Source organism: Haemaphysalis longicornis, unplaced genomic scaffold (assembly GCF_048455015.1).
Source record: "Haemaphysalis longicornis isolate Haplotype H1 unplaced genomic scaffold, Haemaphysalis longicornis Haplotype H1 scaffold_2, whole genome shotgun sequence".
NCBI lineage: Eukaryota > Metazoa > Arthropoda > Arachnida > Ixodida > Ixodidae > Haemaphysalis > Haemaphysalis longicornis.
Window position 1 is genome coordinate 219,139,265 of NW_027526295.1, and position 22,281 is coordinate 219,161,545.

Below are 22,281 nucleotides of genomic sequence, written 5' to 3' on the forward strand. Positions count from 1 at the left end.
GTAATATTGTTACGCCTCCCCGCTCCCGCGGCCTCCGACAGCGGTGCAAAGAGTCCCCCCCCCCCTCAAGAAAAGATCCTGCCAGCGCCCATGCCTCAAGATAAATGCCACCCTGGTCCACGGCGCCATAATTTCTGGGGGAAATGAAAGGCAGTACAAGATGGCGGCCTGAGGAGGCGCTTGCCTGTGCCTGGTCCTCCCGAGGGGAAGGGCTGTTGGAGGGGGACGACGTGGCGGCATCCCCGGCTGTCGAGGTGTCCTGGGCAGAGCACCACTTGGCAAGCTTGGCCTTCTGCCTCTCTGCTCGGGGCTGGCTCTTCTTCAGAGCCAGCATGGCCGGGCTGTTGTAGCCGGTCCTGTGTGCATCCAGCCGAGGGAAGATGAGTGCAAGGTCATAGAAGCTAGTACTACTCTCTGGTGCACGATGTGAGAAAAACTAAAGCAAGAGAACAGCAATTCATTACTCTAGGCTTTGAGCGCTGCGCCACAACACCCAGGCCATCAAAGTGCGGACCAACATAAGAGTGAGACTGGCTAGGCAAGCAGGGGTCAGAATGAGAAGTGGGGATTCTTTGCGGTATCGCCCAGAAGGTTATAGCATTCTGTTGGTGACAACATTGGCTAATAAGCTTCTTTTCGTTTACAGTGATGCTACCGGCTTAAGCCACTTTGGAGCAGCTTTTGGAGCAGGCAAAAATGCGTTTCGGAGCAGCAAAACCAGCTTTCGGAGCAGGTGTTGATAGAAGCAACTTTAAGACACGTATTGCATTCTTGATATATAATCGCTAAAAGCACGCCCTTCAACGATAATAAAAAAAAAATAAAAGAACCCAGAACACGGAAATCTTGTCCCCATTTTTCTACACTGAACTTTGTGCAGCGACCTTCACAAAAAAAAAAAAAAAAGCTCTCTTTTACACAATAGCACATTTATGAACAAACTAAAAATTGCTCGTCACAACAAACATGCTAAGTAAAATCGAGCACTATTGGAAGGCTATCGTGGGAGCACTGACCAATAACATCAGTAGCGCCACGGCTTTGACTGCATAATTGAACATCACGCTCCTCTCCGTGTTGCACATGCATCACTATTTAGCAGTGTCAGCACTGCCACCGTAAGGGTCTAAAACGAGAAGCCACCGATAGCAGCACTATTCTTCACAAAATTAACTCTTTCGTTACCACGCCTATTCAAATCGATCACCTGTGATCGATGATTTATATTGCCTATTTCAACATGTTGTAGTCATTTCTCGTGCACCTAATGCGGTCAGTGGTTAGTCTAGGCACTGCCCTTTTAGAATCAGTTTAAATTTTCCCGCTCCGGCGACATTGAGATTTTTGACGGCGTTTTTTGTGAATTGAGGTGCGTGTGTTTTTGAGGAAGGGGACTTGGCTGCTGCCCTTGAGAAAAAAGCATGCAGATCGTTGCTAGGCTGCATTACCATAATATTTTTTTTTTTGTCAAAAGGCTCCCGGCAAGTCAAATACCAAATAATGCGGTCAGCTTTGTAGTCCGACGGCGTTGAGAGGTGATAATTACTTGAAAATGACACCAGGTATTCACTAATGATCTTTAGTTCGGACAAAAGGCAGCTTTATTCTCCCAAAGCTTATTTCTGATGGTCCCCCGCATGTCTAGCAAGTGTGCCTGCCATTTTTAACCAGTTTCCAGAAGTTTCGGTTTCGTTTTTGCATTGCGAAATTCATATTTGGCGCTACTATGCAGTTACCTAACTACAAGCTCATTTGCCATGGTGCCTCCGTTGCCCGCTACTGCTCCTCAAACAAGCATGCCGCTCGCGCTTCCACTTTATCTACGCCTTGCTTCTGCGATAAGAGCTTCCGCTGAAAGTCAAACGATAACACCAAGTCGTCGGGTGTCAGTTCACACGAGGAGAACGCTTCCAATTGGCCTTGAACACCTCCAGCTGTTCACCGGCCAGTTTCGGTTTCATACGAGGGTATTTCCGGAGGTTTATTGTTGCTTCTTAGTAGTACTGTCTATTCTGACAGAGTCTCCAACAGCCTTGTATTTGTTTCTTTTCGAAATTGTTAGGTGGCGCTGCAATGTAGTACGCTCGGAGTGCTGAACTCGTTTCACAGACCGATGGCGGCTTGGTGAAAGCTTGCTGGGCATGATTCTAGCGCATCGTACCTTATTCCTGCAAGGAAGGCTACCATAGTTGGTCAGAACATGATAATAAAGCGCAAATGAAAGTTCTGACTGATAAGTGATCATCAGAATGTCAACAAGCATCCACCAAAGAGTTTGGTTCTCAACTCCAAGCGGATTTTTTTCACATCGCTTGCTTGCCTTCAATATTGTGTCGGTCATAATCATTGACAAGGTGTTTTTACATCACATGGAGGCTAATTTTGGTCTTTAATAATGTCAAACCATCAGATTTCTTCTAGAGAACCATCCAAAATAGCAAAATTTGAAATAGTGGTTGGGCTTCACCACATGGCACGGGCACCACGCGGGCTAACATTTTCTTTTATAGGGAAGAAGAAGAAGTGCTGCGCTGATCAGACGTGTCCTTCATCGGCTCCGCAGAATTTCACGCAGCATGTGTTAAATTTCGTTTTGTTCCACCCTTTATCCCGTTATACTGAATTCTACAAGCTCTACCGATCACCGGAGCACCCGCCTCGACCCCGTGGGTGAAATATTTCGTGATTTACTTTTGTTCAAGACTCCCGCACCATGCCTGTCGCCGAGCGCTAGGCGCAGCCAAGGAACCCGTCATGCAAGACACCTCGAGCACTTCGAGTGCCGCCACTGGGCCTTCAAACAAGACCTCCTCGGATGCAGATATGGATGCTGATGTCATACAAGAAGGTCACTCGACTGCAAATCAAGACCAGCAGCCATTATCCAACCCCTCAGCAGACACCGAAATGGACTCGATTATCACAGAAGATCACTGTGCCGTAAATCAAGATCACCATCAAGACTTCGTTGAAGTAGTCTCGCGAGCCCAACGTCGCCGACAGCGCAGTGCCGCCGCGGCCAACACTGCCACAACCACGACTCCACAACAAGCCAAGCAAGCCTTGCCGCCCGCAAGTAAACCATTCCTCAGGCCTAAGCCCCTGCCGAGGGACGACTTTAAACTAGTATTGCGTCCCCAGGGCGGGCTGGCGCTCGGCAACATTGAGTACGCTGAGCTGTCCCTGGCGCTACTGAACGCCATCAAGGTCACGTGGCGTCAAGCAAATCTGCGCCTCAGAGTTGATGTAACACAAAACACGGCCACTGTCAGTACTCCATCCTCCGAGGCCGCACGAGCTCTGGGTCAAGTCCAATACGTAACACTTCATAACAAGCAGTACCCCGTCCAACTTTACGGCCTGGCACCCGACGACTCTGTTAAAGGCGTCATCAGTGGTGTCCCAGCTAGACTGTCTGAAGCAGACATTCTCAACAACATTGATCAGACTACGGATGAAGTGTACACAGCTAGAAGACTTGGCACGTCATCTACAGTAGTTCTGACTTTCGCGGGACCCAAGGTACCTTACACAGTCCGACTTTACGGCGCAGAATATCCATGCTCAATCTACAAGAAAACCGTTCCCGTGTGTGCTACATGTCATACCGTAGGTCACAGGTCCACGGCTTGCCCGAACCCTACCACTCCGGTCTGCCATGAATGTGGGATCAAGCAACCTCAACTAAACCACACGTGCTCGCCCACCTGCGACCTCTGCGGTGGTTCCCACCTTTCGGGAGCACCAGGCTGCTCAAAGCGTTATGTCGAACCGTTTATTCTCCGGCAAAGGTGGCTCAGACAAGCCCGGGCAAGCACTCCTGAAACAGCCCGGGTCTCCATACCGGTTCGTGGGCGTGGACGGGACCGTTCAATGACTCCTTCGTCAAGAAAACGCAGCCATTCTCGAAGCAAACCACCAACGCAGTCCCAGGATCCGCAGGATCCACAGCTGTCACCCAACATCCAGCCAAAACAAGTAAGCTGGGCCCAAAGGGTCTCTCCGGCAGCTCAAACTAATTCCCTTCCGCCCCCGCCCCCACAACAGTCCCAGAATACAACTCCCTGCATGGAATGTAAGCATCTTACCCGAATTCTGGAACAACAAAATGCTCTAATAGCATCACTCAATGCTCGTCTCGATGCACTAGAGCACAACCAATCTACAGCCGGCGAAAAACGCAAAAAACCTAACGCCCCCGCTCAGACACCCGAACTGCCTAATTGGACGCCGCAGAAACAGACCCAGCCGCCGTCGCCCCCACCGCAGATCGAAGAAATGTTTACTAACCTAGCTAAGCAGCTTGCTTCCATAAACCAAGACCTCCAGAATATTCGGCAAGAAAACCAGAAACTACAACAAGATATTCAGTCCCTCCGCATGGAGTATCACACATTCAGGCAGGAAGCAATCTCTGTGAACACTTCACCCACTTCCCTCGACCACAGCAATGACCTCGGCCCCATCCGACAAGACAGAGCTTCAAAAGGCTCCTTAAGGAACCACACCCGTGCCGTCCCATACGCCCGAAACACAGACAACACCATCTCTGCCTCGTTACCTGATGAACCGGCAGCAACTTAATTCAACTTCTACGACGATCCTCCAATGGAATTGTAGAGGCATCAAACAAAAAGCTGCATCCCTTACTCAATTCCTCACCACCCTTGATTCGAAACCAGCGGTCATTGCCCTGCAGGAAACGAACAGTCATATGAAACTCCCAGGATACATCGCCTACGGTTCCTCAGACAACTACTCAACGCTCACGCTTATTCGTAGCACTATATCTGCTGTTAATCATGTCACTCCACAGAGGGGATGCAATCACATCCTCACCGAGCTCCTATCTCCATCTCCTAAGAACAAGCTAAGCCTTTACATCCTCAATATCTATTGCCGCCCAACCCAGAAGGTTCCCGACATTTTATCAACAATTCGTGACGCTATTAGTATAGCTGGAACGAAACCGCTCCTTATTCTTGGGGATTTTAACGCTGCTCATCCTCAATGGGGTTATCCTTACAAAACGAAACGAGGCACTCTTCTGGCGCAAGCGATTGATGATTTTCACCTCCTGCTTCTAAACCATCCCGGCTCAACAACACGAATGGGAACCAGCACAGCCAGGGACACTTCCCCAGACCTGTCTTTATTACTGGGCACCCTGGATGTGTTATGGTCATCCACTGGCGAGAACCTTGGATCCGACCATGATATTATCAAACTAACAATTCGTAATCTCGATTACAACGTAAAGACAGGAGTCGCCCGTCTCACTAACTGGGATGCGTTCCGCAAGGCCAATTCCTCTCGCCCTATAGACCCTAACCAACCTCTATCCGACTGGATCGATGACATTATTGAAACAGTCAGGGTAAACACAAAATCCATAATCACTTCCTTCCAGACCCCCAGCGTGGATGCTAAACTTCTCCACCTCTGGGAGGCCCGTAGGAGCCTCACAAAGCGATGGAAACGGCAAAGACGGAACCGCAAGCTCCGGCTCAGAATTGCAGCGCTTAATAAAGAAGCCACTGAATACGCCATTTCCCTATGCAAAGAGAATTGGCTTCAATTATGTGACAGCCTCCAGGGTACCCTTACCACTCGAAAAACGTGGTATTTCCTTAGGCACCTCATTGACCCGCTCTCAAGCAAGAGTGAGACCCAACGCAATATGACCCGGACCCTAAGCTCCTTCAACGGATCTCCCCAAGATCTCATCCAAAAACTCACGGCTAAATATTTGAACACCTCTCGCCACTTCAACCCACCTCCTTACACGGGATCGACAAATAGTGACTTGGATAAGGACTTTCAACTTTACGAAATGGAAGCAGCTTTGTTCGAATGCAATAAAAATAGCGCCCCGGGACCAGACCAAGCCACTTACCGGCTTCTTGCCAACCTGGACGGCGGCTCGCTGGATCACCTTCTATACCACATCAATTCGCACTGGAGCTCAGGTCACCTACCTCCCCAGTGGAAGACGGCTGAAATATGATTCATCCCCAAGCCAAATAAGTCCCCTCATCTTGATAACCTAAGACCAATCTCTCTGACCTCCTGCGTGGGCAAGTTAGTGGAAAGAATGATACTGAAGCGCCTCCAACCCTACCTTGAAGAAAAAGGCCTTATACCCGACACCATGTATGGCTTCAGGAAGCATCTCAGCACACAAGATATTCTCCTTCGAATTAAAGAAGAAGTCCTTGCTCCAGCGACTCGTTGCTCCCCTCGGGCCATTCTTGCCTTGGACTTAAAAGGGGCATTTGATCATGTTTGGCATTCCTCCATTTTATCCCGCCTCAATCAAACAGGCTGCGGCCACCGTACGTACTCATACATTGCAGATTTTCTTACTCATCGGCAAGCTATTATTCGTGTAGGTGACATTAAATCCCAGCCTATTGCTTTGGGGGACCAGGGAACACCTCAAGGTTCAGTTCTTTCTCCACTCCTTTTCAATCTGGCCCTCCTGGATTTGCCCCAGAAACTTGACGCCATCCCTCACATACTCACGCACTTTACGCAGACGACATCACCATATGGACAGACACAGACTCCATGGGAAACATCCAAGACTACCTTCAACAGGCTACCGACGTCGTTCACAACTATGCCTCCTCCGTGGGACTTCAATGCTCCCCCCAAAAATCTGAGCTTGTCATAATCCGTAAACATCCATCTGCTCTACAGAAAGAACCAGTCTGCATCCACCTCGACGGCCATACTGTACGGCCCGGCTCCTCCCTTAAGATTTTAGGCCTCACCATCCAGGCCAATACACGCAACAATGAAACTTTATCTAAGCTCTCCAAGGCTTTTAACCAAGTCTCCCACATGCTTCGACGTGTTTCTAACTGCCACCGTGGCATGAAGGAAAAAGACATGGTCCGACTGGTCCAGTCTCTTCTTATTTCACGTGTCACGTATGTCGCACCGTACCTTATCCTCACCAAAAGTGACACGGACACCATTGACCGGCTTATACGAAAAGCATTCAAACAAGCGCTAAATCTTCCTATGAACACCTCCACGGCCCGTCTTTTACAACTGGGCCTCCACAACACGGTGTCAGAACTTATTGAAGGCCATTTATCCAGTCAACGTCTCCGTCTCACCCAAACACCTGCGGGCTTAGCCCTCCTGAAAAGTCTTCACGTCCCATGCCAATCCACTGCCTCTCAGCCTCTCCCTCATAACTGGAGAAGTGTTATCCGGGTTCGCCCCTTGCCAAAAAATATGCACCCGGACCTACAGCCCGGCCGCCGAAAAGCGCGAAGTCAAGTGCACGAGACCATCTATGGAAAGCGTGCAGATGTCTCTTACACGGACGCTAGCACCTACCCCGACGGACAGAATCAAGTAGCCGTAGTCACCACCAAGACCGCCCTCGTAGCTTCAGCAACAATCGAGACGTCGTCAATATCGGTTGCCGAAGAGTTCGCCATCGCATTAGCCCTCATTCATACGAAGAACCCCGTAATCATCACAGATTCTCAAGCAGCCTGCAGAAGCTTTCTAGCCGGAAGGGTGGCCCACTCAACTTTAAAACTACTGTCTTTGCATCAACCCTGCCGGAAAGTCACCCTCGTTTGGACTCCTGGCCATTCCTCACTGACGGGCAATAACTTTGCTCACCAGCAAGCCTGCGCCCTGTCCCTCCAGGCTACTGAGGATACCGAACCGTCCGTCCCTCTACTGACTTTTCAGGACATCACTCAATATTACCGGTTCGAGCGACAGCACTTCCCTCCTCCGCATCCTAAACTCTCAAAAGAAGAAGAATCCCTACTTCGCCGACTGCAAAGCAATACCTTCCCTCACCCAGTCCGCCTCCATCGCATGTTTCCCACGCAATTCCCGGCCACATGCAAGTTCTGCTTACAACCCGCTACTCTTCCCCACATCATATTAGAGTGCAAGCACAACCCCAATCTCCCCCCTCTTCCATCCCCCCTTCCCACCCCTGAGCTGTGGGAGAACCTTGTGACCAGCAGCGATCTGGACGTCCAGACACATTTGGCCTCCAGAGCGAAGGCTGCCGGCTCATCGCATGGCTTCCTGGAATAAGGAACCACTCCCACTTCACCGGCTCAATAAAATGTTTCTCTCTCTCTCTCTCTTTCTTTTATATCTCCCGAATTGTACTGCCAACTCAATTTTTTTTCTAGGACGGGTTTTTGAAATGTCTACCTACAAAATGTATATTCTCAATTTTTTCTACTACTGGTGGTTTATTGTACACAACTTACTTTTTCTTATTTTCTTCGACGCGTGGACAGAAATTTCAAATTCGATAATCTTTTTCGCAATCATTATTTAGGAAAACATTATTAAAACTGGTGTCGTTGGAAAGCGCGTGGAATAATCTGCATTTCATGTCACTGCAATGTGTGCCTAACCAATATGTACAACGCAAAAAAATGTTTTGTTAGACCCTTAAAAATTGGCCAATTTCCCGCGGTAACGAAAGAGAAATGGCTGCGGGCAGCCATTTCTGGCAACCAACATGCAGCACCAGGCTGAACCTTGCCCCTTTACGACACGTTTGCCGCAAGCAACCAAAACGCCTCCGTTAATGACAAGGTAGCCCATTAGTACCCCCCCTCCTACCCAAGACTATGTTAATTCCCTGCGAGGTCACATGTGCGCATTTCCCCTTCAATTCCCACGTGTGTGAATTCTGTGCCTCTATGAACTCTACGTGAAATCTAAGACAGGCGTCGTCATATTCCTGCCGTACTCGTTAAGCTCTGAAACAAAGTCAGGCGTCGTAAAATTGCCATACTCACTTGCCGGCACGTGGCCCCAACTGTCACCGTTTCCTGCCCTTGCATACTATTTTCTCTCCCCCTGCACTTTGTAAATTCTCATCTGTTTACAGTAAAATCTCGATGATACGAACCTCGTGGCACCGTGAAAAATATTCGTATCATCCGAAATTCGTGTGAATAACACAGACCAAAAAATTAAGCACTAAAACAAGTTTTCGATTATTTCTTTTCTTACTTTCGCGTGACGAAATCAGTGACGTTTTTCTGCTTTTTTTTAACCTCCATGTCCCCGAGCGGTCCTTTCTGGACTTTCATCTCCTCACTCGCGGTGCCCAAGCTCACTCACTACAGGCACTACAGGGGCGTTTTGCACGTGATTCGGGTGTGTCGGTGTTGTGCGCGCGATATTTTCACGCCCGCGTTGGCAATTTGGCACCCGCGGACGAGCGTGGCAGTGGGAGGAGCCTGACGACTTGCACCAATGGGAAGGCGTGCGCCTCATGGCGGCAGTTACGAAGCGCTCGAGACAGCCGGGCTGGCTCCGCCGGAGATGTTTAGGCTTAGCACCCCGACAGATATTTCATGGGCGCTTTCACTAGCGGCGCGGATGATGTTTTATAGCACCGTTTTCGTTCACATTGTTAGCTCATTTACCGTACAAGAAACTTCGTGAGTGCTTTGAGCAGCATTTTAAACAGCGGTTAGAAGCGGTCTCTTGAGCGTCCCGCAACACTTCGTGACCGAAACCGGCGCCATGTTGTTGCGGCCGACCGCGCCCCGCGCAGCCTGCGGGTGGTTTCACGGCGGCGCCACTGTGCCTGTGGAGTGCACGGCGCGTTTTCGCGAGCAGAAAACAGCTTGGCCGTTCCTGGAGAAAGAGCGATAAGGAGGGCAGAGAGCCCGTACGTCGCCGTAGCTAGCTCGCTCAGCAGTCAATGCCTCGCCGACTCGTTCTTATTATCCACCGGGCACCACGCGGGTCCGTTCGTAAGAGCCGAAACTTTTCCAATTTCAAACAGAGCGATTTCGCCGAGACTTATCAGAAATTCGTCTCATCCATACATTGGTATCACCCAGATTCCACTGTAACTACAACTCCTACGTCCTCATCTCTTGCCTACTTTTCTTCCAGCACAACTCCGCAGGCACCCGGTCGACGCGTACGCTGTCGGGGCGCGCTGGCGAGCGAGTACGGCAATTTCACGGCGCCTGGCGTTGTTGCCAAGCTTCACGAGTACGGCACGCATATCACGACGCTTATCGCGGCCCGAAGACCGTGAGGCGGACGGTCGCTATGGCAGCAACCGGTCTCGCGAACCCAATAGGTGCGAAGCGCACTGCACGGAATTAACAGTCTCGGGTAAGGGGGGAGATTCGGCATTGTGCGCCTACATGCACAATGCGCATCATCACCGTTACTAGAGTGCGTCGAATATTTCAGAAACATTCTAGGCACTCTACCGTTACCACTACAAGGCCCAGTTTGCCTTAGACTGGCTCGGATTGCGGCCTTAAAACAGGTGCACCGCGATGTCGCTTTCAGTGGGGAACCTCAAGTAGTTAGTTTCGTTTCTGAAAGTCGGCGTACACCCTTGGGCGCAGGTCGGGCGCAGAATCGTTAAATTTAGAGGAAATGTAGCAGGATGTAGCAGCCAGAGCACATGGGCGCAGTTTGGCGCAATTGGCGCAGCGGTAGCATCACTGCGTTTATTTAAGGGGGCACACTGGTCTTAAACCAAAAATGTTAATTTTTGGATTAAGAAACCAAACATTTTACAGCTACAATGATAAAAATTGGGGGACGTATGTAATTTTTCATTCTGATTGTAGATAAAAAATTTGTTTTGGTGTAAAATGACTATATCCAAATTTATTCAGATTTTTATATTTGATTTTTTGACAGCTTTGACGGCCGTAACTTCTGCTACAGACCAGACAGCTTTGAAGGCCGTAACTTCTGCTACAGACCAGATAGAATGATAGAGTTAGTCTTATTGCACTCCTTGATTTGTGCACAGTTCACTGGTACCTTGTTCAGCTGGACCACTCTAGCAGTTTTTTTACAAAAGCTGTCAAAAAATTAAATAAAAAAATATGAATAAATTTGGATGTAGTCATTTTACACCAAAACAATTTTTTTATCTACAATCAGAATGAAAACCTACACATGTCCCCCAATTTTTACCATCATAACTTGTAAAAATGAAGTTTTTGATCAAAGACCCATGTGCCCCCTTAAAATAAGCACTGTTGTCTTATGTTAATAGTACTACTAGGAAAAAATTACAATTCTCTTTTTAACTTTTCAATATGATACCCCTTAGTATGCGGTCTGTGTCGTGACCAGTGAACAATATTTACATTGTTGCCTAAAATCACTGCTCTTCCTGCGGGCAGGAATGTGTTAACCCCCCACCTATAACGTAACAGAGATGTTTTCGCAACTGGCTTAAACCAGAAGGCGTGCACAAGTTGAGCAAAACAGATCCCAGTTGTATGCAACACTTACATGCGCAGGACATCTTCTAAGAAGTAAGGCTTCACCTCGTACGACTTTGACGGCACTAAAATAAAAAAAATCGCACACAGCTATACTTCAAAGCACAGTAATAAACAAGCACTACAAGCTTCATAAAAAACAACATTGCGGGGTTTGAAGCCAAACAAGGGCACTAAGCTTCCGAACAGCAATAAATGTTAACAGGCAAACCTGTACTTTGCGTCAGGCAGCTAACACAGCCACGTATTTGTTAAGACATGTCAGGGGTTACGTGGCCTACATCGCTACAGTAATCTACAAAGAAACTTTACTTTGTAGATTGCAAGCAGTGCCTGAATTATCGTCTTAGATCAGCCCTTCCTGCATTTGGTCTTATAATAAGGAATGCTCGCTTAATGTCGGTTTCTTTGCCTAGGTTCATTCCGAAATAAGCAGTTTGGAGATGTACGGCTATGTTAGTGGCATGGTTGGATGGAAGCGGGGAAGCGTACCAAAATGCAAGCGACTGCAAGCGTCAAAACCTAGAATGTGTAGGCCATGTTCAGAGTTTTTCCGGCCAATTTGCATGCATTTTTCAACGAGAAAAGTATGTTTCCCTGGCACCGTCCTCTCAACTGATTTGGCAACACTGGCAATGACAGTACACTGGCAAGCCCAAAGGGCTGAATTTAATGCACTGTTAGCATGTCTCACCCGCCCAACCTTTACTCAAACAAACAAAGACAAAGAGTTCACATTAACTTCGAAATCAATGAAAGGCAAAATTCTAAAAGCTGACATTGCTCAACAACTGATGAACGGTGATTTGGAGCAATTTTTGTATCAGCAAAATATTAATTCTGGAGCAATTCGGAGCACCTCAGTTCCAGTTTCCTAAACATCAAATGCTAGATGTGTCCAAAGCATCTCTCAACATTAAAACATTGTCAAAGCACTCTGACGGGCTAGTTGTTCTGACATGATGTGTGGTGTGTCTTCTTCTGTCGTCCCGTCCTTTTAGTGCAATTTTATTTCCACCACTAAAAATAGACCAGTATCTTCCAGTAATTGACGTGGAGGTCGCCTAACAGTGTCAGATCGGATGGAAGGCGCTTCACGGTGCTTTTCACACATGCGATCACAAATGAACGGCACTGCTGAGGAATAATCGTCTTCTTGTCCTTCCTAGGGGAAGACTTTCCCAAGGAGTCACTGAAAACGCTTCCCAGTTGGCAGGCTTGAACATGAACTAAAAAATAGCTTTCACAATCGGCTCTCCCACCAGCCCAAAAATAACCAAATAGTCAATCAAAAATTTTTCTCGCCATACACAAGAACAAGAAGCCCAATTTGGCTGTTTATAGCCCTACCTGGCATTTCTGGATTCAACAAATGGATTTTTTTTTTGTTTTTCCCGTACTACATATTTCGAAACAGCCACTAGATGTTACCACAAGTTTGATGCAATTAAATCCCCTGAGTACACTCCACCCAACAACAAAAATGCAGCAAAACATAATTTGCAAGGTATTTAGTTCCTTTCTGGTGTGGATAAAAGACAACTTGCAACACGATAACGATTATTGAAAGGCTTCGACAAGCCTGCATAGCGAAAAACAATGCACCTCCCGCACCTCGTCCAGTTTATGAATTGTTGAGGCAAGCCGTCGTGCTTTACTTTTCATTTTACTAGATGCAGGCACTTGCTATCAGTCCTCATGCTCATATTCACCCCAGATTTTTTACTACAGAGACTGGCCGTTTTTCACAGCCCACTCCACTTGTGGCGGCCCATTCAGCAAGCCCGGCAAGCGAAGCAGGAGCTTGCAGCCGAGCGCGTCACAGATGCTGCGCAACGGCGCTCCCGCTGGCTATTAGAGCGCAGAGGGCCGTAAATTAACACCACCTAAAACTATCTATTGTTTGTAGCAGGAACCATCGGAAACTACGGCAAGCAGGAAAGCCTTTAACCATGGTGCGCCAGCGCTGCAATGACTTGATAGACGAAAACACTGTATTGGCGGTACAGCGACAACGCCAACCAAACTTGCTTCTCTGGCAAAAAAACTGCACCAGAAGGCTGCGGCAAACGCGATGAAGAGTGCTAGGGAGTTCAAATTATCAAGCCGAATTAGTTATACATGTCTAGAGACCACTGTGAAGTAGTACTTGTGACAGGCCGCATGCGATTTGCGCGACACAAAGTTTGGCGCACTTTTGGCACACTTGCTTGCGAAATCGTTTTTTTTATCAGGATGGTGCAGGATACCTCATTTTGCGCAAATTGGCACATTTGGTGCAGGAGTGGGAGCACTGCACTCGAAACCAGTGCGGTTGTTGGCTCAGCGGCCACAAATGGCGCACAGTGTTTCCTCTTTTGACGCCTGTTACAGATAAACTAAGGCTTTCAACTTTCACTGAACGGTCAAATAACGGATTGCATTGGTTAAACTGTTCAATGCTGCCACAGATAAGACTTTGAGACCAATTCCCTTCAGCATCCCTTTAAAGTCTTGTGCTGTAAAAACCATATCTTTGTACATACAGCGACAGCTGGCTAAAATAGCTGTGTGCAGAAAAACTGCGTATAGCAGGAATGAAACTCGTGGCCAATTTTGAATACCAGAGCTGGCAGAACTATGCCAAGGCACTTTATATCGATGCTTCTCACATATAGTAACCATCCTGCTCCATCAGTGCAATTTTTATCGTAACAGCTTTTACAACCCCCCCGATTTGTTTGAGATGCCTTAGCAAGGCCAGGCAGAAAGAAAATTGGAGGAATTGGAGCAAAGGAGACGCAAGTACAAACCTTCCACAACGGGGCAGTTATTGAAGTACTTCACAAACAGATCGACGTTCATGGTTGCTGACATGAGGATGACCTTCAGATTGCGGAACTTGGCCAATAGGTCCCGCAACACGATAAGTAGAAAGTCACTGAACCGGTCCCGCTCATGGACTTCATCCTAGCGGCATCAGGAAAACGAAAAGGTTGTAACAAATGAAACACAAGATGCATATGAGCAGTAATAAGCCTTGACAGTGCAGGACTACCAGCTTTAAGTCTAGTAAGCAAAATCTACTGATCTACTGTATTCAAAAGCAGGTTTCAAGCCTCAATACAAAAAACATTACGTTAGAATACTGAAGGGCCTGACAGCCTTTCTTCACCAATACAAAAGACTCATTGATGGCATTCCTAGATGCGCTACCAAAGGTCACTACACGAAAGTACAATCCGCACCCATGAACCATAAGTGCACAGCCCCCAATCGAAAAGCCATTATGCTGCTCACCACAATGATGTGCGTGAGAGAAGCCATGGCAGAGTCGTTGCCCATGAGGGTGCGTAAAAGAATGCCATTGGTGCAGACTGTTAGCAGCGTCTTGGGCGACACCCTGCAAGAAACGCACTCAGCTTGAGCTTAATAGCCAACAGGGGAGAAATCACAATAGGCTCTGACACAACTGTTCCCTAAACAGAGGGAATCTTGAGAAACCTGTATCAACACCAGATGATGGAAAATTGTGCTGCTAATATAAGATGGAGGTTGAATGTATAATACAAAACAATTATGGCTAGCAATGTGGCACACTAGGTGCCTACCAAGCTTAAAGTTTCTCATTTTTGCCGCTGCTTGTATAGTACATATACACACTGGAAATAACAAAAGCCAGTCTCACATCCACCTTGCACCAACCTTTACCCTGCATTTGTTCACTAAGACACAATATCTAGGCAAAATTAAAACAAAGACTAGCCCATGAGGCAGTGGAGCTGCCTGTTTGATCATAGTAAGCTGATATTTGTCCCCTTTAAAGGAGCCATGAAGAGAAAATGCAAGTTGGTTTTATTCGAAAGATTTCGTGTTTTATAGTGCCCCCAGCGCTTGTCCGGATACAAACGGTGCTTTATTCACTGAGAAATTAAACAATTTAGGTTAAAATTTTGATTTTCCCGCTCAATCGTGCGTTTTCGTGGTCCCAAGTGACATCACGGGAACCGACCGCCATGGAGGAAGATGCCGACCGCTCTGCAGCCTAGAGTACCTTCATTCACGCATCCGCCGTACAGGGTAGAGACACGTAACGCTGGCGCCGCCATGTTCGGTTGCTCGCTCGCCGCCGAAGCAAGTCATTGTGTCAAAACCGCGCTAAAATTATCGCCGCAACGCTGTTTACTGAAGAAGTTTGAATCATATTGTCTGTTTCGCGTTGCTAGGTCTCGTGGGAAACGAAAAGAATGATGGCTAGGCTGGCATGAATGGCTGGAATGATGGGATGGAATGATGATGGCTGGCACTATGATGGCTAGGTTGTGACGCAAGTGCCTTTCGGTCATCCATCAAGCACTTTCACTCGAGTGTGTCTGAGACAACAGAAGGTTGCCAATGTCTCTCAGGAGCATCTGTGGGCACTGCAGTTCATCCAAACAGCCACTCCCGTGCCACCAGACAGGACACACGTAGTGACTGCCTGACCTGTTCTCGAGACGGATCTGGTAGCCCACGATGTGGCCCAGCTTCTCATTGCGTTCCACGGCGATACGCTCAGCCACGGCTACTGCGGCCAGGCGCCTGGGCTCCGTGCACACAATACGGCAGGGCTGGCCCAGGCTGGCGTGCTGCTCCAGCAGGTACTGCGGCACCTGGTTTCCACAGGGTCGGATAAGAGGTGCACAGGGAGAATGAAACGTGTGAGACGCTGTGTGTCTAGAGAGGAAGAGTGCAGCGGCCAGACTACAGGACCAAACAAAAGGCACAGGCCGACGTGTGTCCTAAAGAGAACAGCTGCCTTGGAATGCGGGCATTCTGCGCATCCTCATGCGGTCGTTGTTTACCCTGCTTTCCTAAACACTCACAAGCCAATCAGAAATGAATAAGCAGGGTGAGACAATGTCTAAGATGTAAATGTAAAATAAGATGGAAATGAGAGAGAAAAAAATCCGAGAATCGAAGAAAATTTGAAAGCAGAAAAGTCAGCCTTCTAGTGCCTAGCCATCTTAAAACACAATATTGGCTTTGGGGAAAAAATAAATAAAAGGAGCTTGCAAAAAATTTTGCTCGCACATGCAAACACATAACAAAATAATAAAAGAGAAAAAAAAAAGTGGTTGTGATTGGGTCAGAAGGTAAAAAATTATTTTGCTCAAGCAACACAGCTGCCTTGTAATATCCTCGACCCTATTTTTTTATTGAAATGCAAAAAGAAGTTGTTCACAGCAACATTTATTTTTTTTCCTACCTGTTTCTCTTCTTCCTCAACATAAGATGGAAGGTCTGTGAACAATACACGCTTCACAGCAATCACAAGCACTGGCTGGCCTAACATTCTGTGCTAAATGCCACCCTGTGAGCAGCCTTAACAACCAAAGAAGACCAAACCAAAGAACAGAGGAGATGAGGCGTGCCTTAGTGGAGGGCTCCGGATTAATTTTGACCAGCTGGGGATCTTTAACGTGCACCAAAATCTCGTGCTCACGGGTGTTTTTACTTTTTGCCTCCATCAGAAAAGCGGCCGCCGCAGCCGGGAATTGAACCCGCGTCCTCGTGCTCAGCAGCACAACACATTAGCCACTGAGCCACCGCGGCAGGTACCCGGTTGATTAACCATGCAGAACCCACCTGGGTGGTTTTGCCACAGCCCGTCTCTCCGACCACGATGGTGACCTGACTCTGGCCAATGACGGACAGCAGCTTGGGGCGGCTCTGCCAAATGGGCAGCCGCTGCCGCTGGGCCTCCAGGGGGCCCTCCTCGCAGGGTGGCGGGATCTGGGGCACCCCGCAGCTCAGCCGGGCCGTTGTGCGGTTCACGTCACGCACTGTGCATGTCAGCCATCAAGCAGACCCAACTATCACACCTCAGACATAGCAACTCCACCTCCACAAAGATTTGCTATTTTAACACTGAAACTGCAAGAGCCACTTTCATATAATTCGTGGCAGGAGTGTCACATCAGGCTCGGCTGCAGCACCAAAACACGGGGAGCCACTCAAATCGGCCAACACTTAATTTTGTGTTGCATACCAGGGGAAGAAACAAACCAAGAGGGGAAGGCACCTACTGTAAATCGTCCCTACAGAAATGGCACTAATGTATCCAGCAAGAAATGTGCCAGACATTTAAGCTTAACGAGAATGAAGGAGCTTGGACAGCCCTGCCCAACAGCTGATCAGAATTGCCGTTATCAAGCATCAGTCAGGGGACAGCTACCATCTGTCAATGCAGGCGTGCTGAATGCGGCTATAAAAATGCTGCTTTATCTGGCTGGCAAATTAGAATTACCCCGAGTAGCAGTACGAATTACGCCAAGATAGAGACCTGTCTGCTCACAAGCTGAAGAAGTGCGGCTCGTTTTCGTGCCTAGAAAAACAACGCACTCATTATAAATAAGAAAAATCACCTTTAACGACTGCACGTGCCGAATGTCTGGCAGTTCTTGCGAGAAACACTTGAGGGGAAAAGGGTCAAGATTTTCTTCTTTGCCAACAATTCTTGCTTAAAGGCATCCCACAAATGCTGCATTTCTCTGCTGCCCTTTTAGAAGCAGGTTGGTGGTACATGCGAAAGCCCCACGAGGTGAAAGTTTTCACATAGTCTACTCTAAGGAAGTTAAAAATGTCTGTGGGCATGCTACCAACATCAGTCTGCCAGCATGGACTTTGCCACTAGTTAAGAAAGATCACATGGCTTGTGGGAACATTACAAAGAAAGACCTGTGACCTTGCAACCGACACTACAAAAAGCTGTAACTGTTGGTTCGTTCTGTCGCACTTGAGAAAGAAGCCAAATAAACTATGAAATGCCCAGGTGCTCTTCTTAGGGCTTTGGTTGGCACTTTTCCATGTACAGTAGTAAAATCTCGTTACAAGAGAGATTCACGGGACCCAGGGAACATGTCTCTTGTAACCAAAAATTCTAAAAACAGTGTGGAGTCGAACATGGCCACTTTGTTATAAATCAGTATCAAAGCGTATTCTGACAGGTCGACGAGAAAATGGTCAGTATGGCTTAAAAAGTCATTCATTGTAGTTTTAGGGATTGCAGATGTATTAGCTTCCTTCCCAACTTTTGTAGGTAAAGCACTTCTTCGCAAGTGTTCCTGTTCTCACAATACCGTTACAGTGCTCTTAGACAATTGTCAGCCTTAACTGCCGACACTTTCTGTCCGACAATACCTTCCTCATCCTAGTCCTCTGTTTCATCCTCGAAGGCACCATTTACTTGCGCAAGATCACACGATCTGTAGGCTTCTCGAACACACAAGGTCCACATTTGCAAACACAAACTCCTCAAAAGTTTCTGGAATCTCTGCGGTCTCTTGGATGCAAGCCCAAGCTTTATCTTCAGGACAGTTTTTCACAAGGCCCTTATATACCATCCCCTATTCATCATGTGTCCTTTAAATAGTTGAAGAATTTACTCCAGTCACCCAAAAAAGTTGTCCTTAGTAACAGAGTGTCTTTTGTAACCATGTCTCTCGTATGCAATGCTAACATGGTCACCATTGGAAAACCAACCAAACCATTTTCAAATGTCGCTTGTAACAGTGCCTCTTGTAACGAGGTTCTACTGTACAAAAACAACCATGGGTTGCATCACTTGGTTCTTGCCGTCAGCTTTCCCTTTATATTGCTCTCTACAGCAACAGACACGGATATCAGTTGCGTAGGCGGGCGATGAAAAGACTCGAAGGAAAGGACACAGATTCACTTGCCTTCCTGGCCAGCCAGTCGATCCCTTTCAGTGGGAGGCAGCAGCTCTTGGCGTTCATGAGCATTGACCGGAAATTTCTGTAGAAGCATCAAGGCGTACTGGCAGGAGAGGGGTCCCATAGTGAAGCCTGCATCATTCTGGACTATTGTTGAGCCAACCTTTTTATAGGCCGTCAGGAACCGGTTTGTTCCTTTCCTGCAATCAAGCAACAAATTAGTCAATTTGTACAGCGATACCTAAATCATGTTAAAATATTCCTTCGGGAATGTGACCTAAGCTTTCGATTATCTCGTCTTCGCCTGCAAAACCCCAATAGAGAGACATATCTTCCAGATAAGCTGACTTTTATGCACAGAGCAAAATGCAATTGTTAAAGAGGTTAGGGACAATCGCTTGTGCGCTGTGCAAAAAACCACTGTGTCTAAAGGTACGTCGGACGTACCCCGATCCCAGAATATAAAGGTACATTGGATGTATCTTGACCCCAGCGGCTAAAGATACGTCGGATGTACACCGATAGTAAGAGGGTAAAGACACGTCGGACGTACGCCGACTCCGAAAATATTACGGTACGTCAGACTAAAGTCTGTTCTTCGATGAAGGGACCTTACGACGGCTGTGCCCGATATCCGGACACTAAAGAAAGGTACGGCGGATGATAGCATAGGCCAGTCGGACGCACCCTCAGGACGCAGATGTAGTCTGAGGCTGTGCTATGTGGTTCCCTCTGGAAATGCAAATCCGGTGCCACGGAGGAAGAGCCTCCCGGGTGATCCCTTGCTATTTACACCGGACGAGACTGCCATAATGCAGGGGTGCCTAATGTAGGAAATTTACCGCTGGGATATTAGTCCCACGATTGTTCATCTTCTTGAGCGTCTGTTAAGAGGTGCCATCCTGCCTGGCTCCGTGGTGACGAGGTACCGCCTCGAACTTCCGAACTGAAGTGCTAGGCTCGAATCCACCTGTTACAATTTTTTTACGAACAACTAACATTGCCACGCATTTTTGCGACATTTTTAGAAGATGGACTGCCGTGGCATGCATTACGCTGCTTTCATTACACGAAGCACTGCACCCATCACTCGATGGAGCCTGATTGGTACCGCGGTACACACAGCGTGAACAAAACACGGTTTAAATTTCTGAATTCAGCCAGCCATTCCGCTCAGTAGTTATCTTAGGACAGGTTCATGATGAACTCATTACAAAAGAGCAAGGATTACAATGCGCACAGAGTTAATTTTTCACAGTTGTGGGTTGTGCCACTAAAAACACTGTTTTGGCTGGTCAAGGAAACACAGACTTAATGAAAGCAACACAGACACAGCTCACAAGCTGCACATGGGGCCGCTTTTTTTCGCGCCGCGAGCGGGGGATAACTTACGAGAGCAGCGGCTGGCATCTCGGGAGGTCCATCTTCTAAAAATGACGCAAAAATCGTGGCAATGTTGGTTGTCTTTTGTAAAAGCAAACACAAAAAAAGTAACAGGTCAAACCTAGCACTTCAGTCTGGCGGGATTGAAGAAAAACAATCGTGCAACCAATATCCCAGTGGTAAACTTCCTACATTAGGCACCCCTGCATTACGGCAATCTCGTCCGGTGTAAATAGCAAGGGACCACCCGGGAGGCTCTTCCTCCGTGGTACCGGATTTGCATTTCCAGAGGGAACCACATAGCACAACCTCAGACTACATCTGCGGCCTGCTGGTGCATCCGACTGGCCTGTGCTGTCATCCACCGGCTAAGTCCGCCACACCTTTCTTTAGTCTCCGGGTGTCGGGCATGTCCGTCGTAAGGTCCCTTCATTGGAGAACGGACTTTAGTCCGACGTACCGTAATATTTTCGAAGTCGGTGTACATCTGTCGTATCTTTAGCCTCTCGCTATCAGTGTACATCCTATGTAGCTTTATGTAGCTTTAGATTCTGAGAGCGGCGTACGTCCAACGTATCTTTATCTGCTGGGGTCAAAATACATCCGACGTACCTTTAGATTGTGGGTTTGGGGTACGTCCAATGTACCTTTAGACACAGCGAAAAAAGAAAAGCATGAACGTAGCCATTGGTGAGCGTTAATACTCAGGCCCACAAGACTGCTCTTTATTATTGTGACATCTTTACTTTTAGTGTGCAGAGTATTACGACAGTATTGCACAGTACTGGAAGTACGTCGATTGCCTTTTAAGAATTTTAAGAGCTGACAACAGCAAATCACTGTATAACAATGTCTTTTTTTTTTTTTTTCTGGCGATCATGCAGCTTCATCAAACTCCGGGATGGAAGCTTTTTTTTTTTTTTTTTCGCAGTATGTAGTTACCAACCTGCGTCCTTCTGACAATACCTTCGCTAGCCGGACCGCCTTTTTCACAGAGAAGCGGCGTACCATAAAGGCCTGCTACAAAGCGATCGCTGCAGCGATGGCTTGGCTCGAACGACCTCGGATGTCTTAAAGTTGATGCCGTAGCTAGTTCATAAAACTCAATAGCGCGGCAATCTACGGAAACCTTCTGTTGGAATAAGACACTCCATTGCATTCTTTGTTTCTGTTTGTTCTATTTACAAGACAAAAATATTTACCGTCCACTTTGAACTTGCCTTGTATTAGTTAGTATTTAACAGAAGACGAAAGTGCGCCACTAATTTGAACGTCTCTAGACTCTACGCGCATTCTGAAACAGCGGCAGAACTCGGGCGGTCGTACTACGACGGAGTTATGAACAAGAAGGCTACAAAGCGAAATATTACCCTCTGCTTTTAGACTTGAGGCCCAGGGACAGACAATACTTGTGTATGAAGGCACGCTCTTCGGCCGTGAACGACGACGGAAACTCATACTCTGCAAAAACGAACGTTGGCATGACCTAAAAGAACAGCACTTGCGGTAGCAACCACCACACACGAAGGCAGCTTTTCGGGTGACAAACCTTTCTGTTCTTCGGTTTGGTAAAACTTCTGAAGCGCTGCCGTAACCGCTATTCGAAATGCTTCGCCGACCGCAGTGTTCCTCTTATTCCTACGAGTCATTTTGACAATCTGTCAGTACGCGATCCCACACCAAATTCTCACTGCTCGAAGCCCTTGGCCTCGGGCTCTCATCGGATTCAAACAGTCAGCGAGTCAGCTGTCGACACACGACAGTCGGCGTAGACAAGAGGCGATAGAGGACCCAAGTGTTCAAATGCGCGATGGCTGCTTTCAGTATCACAAACTAACAATTTTACAGTTCATTGAATTTTGGGAGCTAATTGCGCTCAGCAATTTCTATGACAGATTGATTTTCATTAGCGTCATTAGTAC

At 47.6% G+C, this 22,281-nt stretch overlaps 1 protein-coding gene across 1 annotated transcript in view; it reads right to left on the reverse strand.

The window, feature by feature from the left end:
* LOC144169932 (3'-5' RNA helicase YTHDC2-like) overlaps positions 1 to 22,129 on the reverse strand; it is a 45,244-nt gene extending 23,115 nt beyond the window's left edge. The window contains exons 1-9 of the mRNA XM_077699384.1: positions 21,909 to 22,129; positions 21,730 to 21,820; positions 18,983 to 19,176; positions 16,890 to 17,086; positions 15,747 to 15,913; positions 14,562 to 14,664; positions 14,075 to 14,231; positions 11,293 to 11,347; positions 185 to 356 (exon numbers count right to left, since the gene is read on the reverse strand). Of these exons, the coding sequence (XP_077555510.1) occupies positions 185 to 356; positions 11,293 to 11,347; positions 14,075 to 14,231; positions 14,562 to 14,664; positions 15,747 to 15,913; positions 16,890 to 17,086; positions 18,983 to 19,176; positions 21,730 to 21,820; positions 21,909 to 22,008 (1,236 nt within the window). The 5' untranslated portion in view covers positions 22,009 to 22,129. The remainder of the gene's footprint in view (positions 1 to 184; positions 357 to 11,292; positions 11,348 to 14,074; positions 14,232 to 14,561; positions 14,665 to 15,746; positions 15,914 to 16,889; positions 17,087 to 18,982; positions 19,177 to 21,729; positions 21,821 to 21,908) is intronic.
* Positions 22,130 to 22,281: the final 152 nt, after the last annotated feature.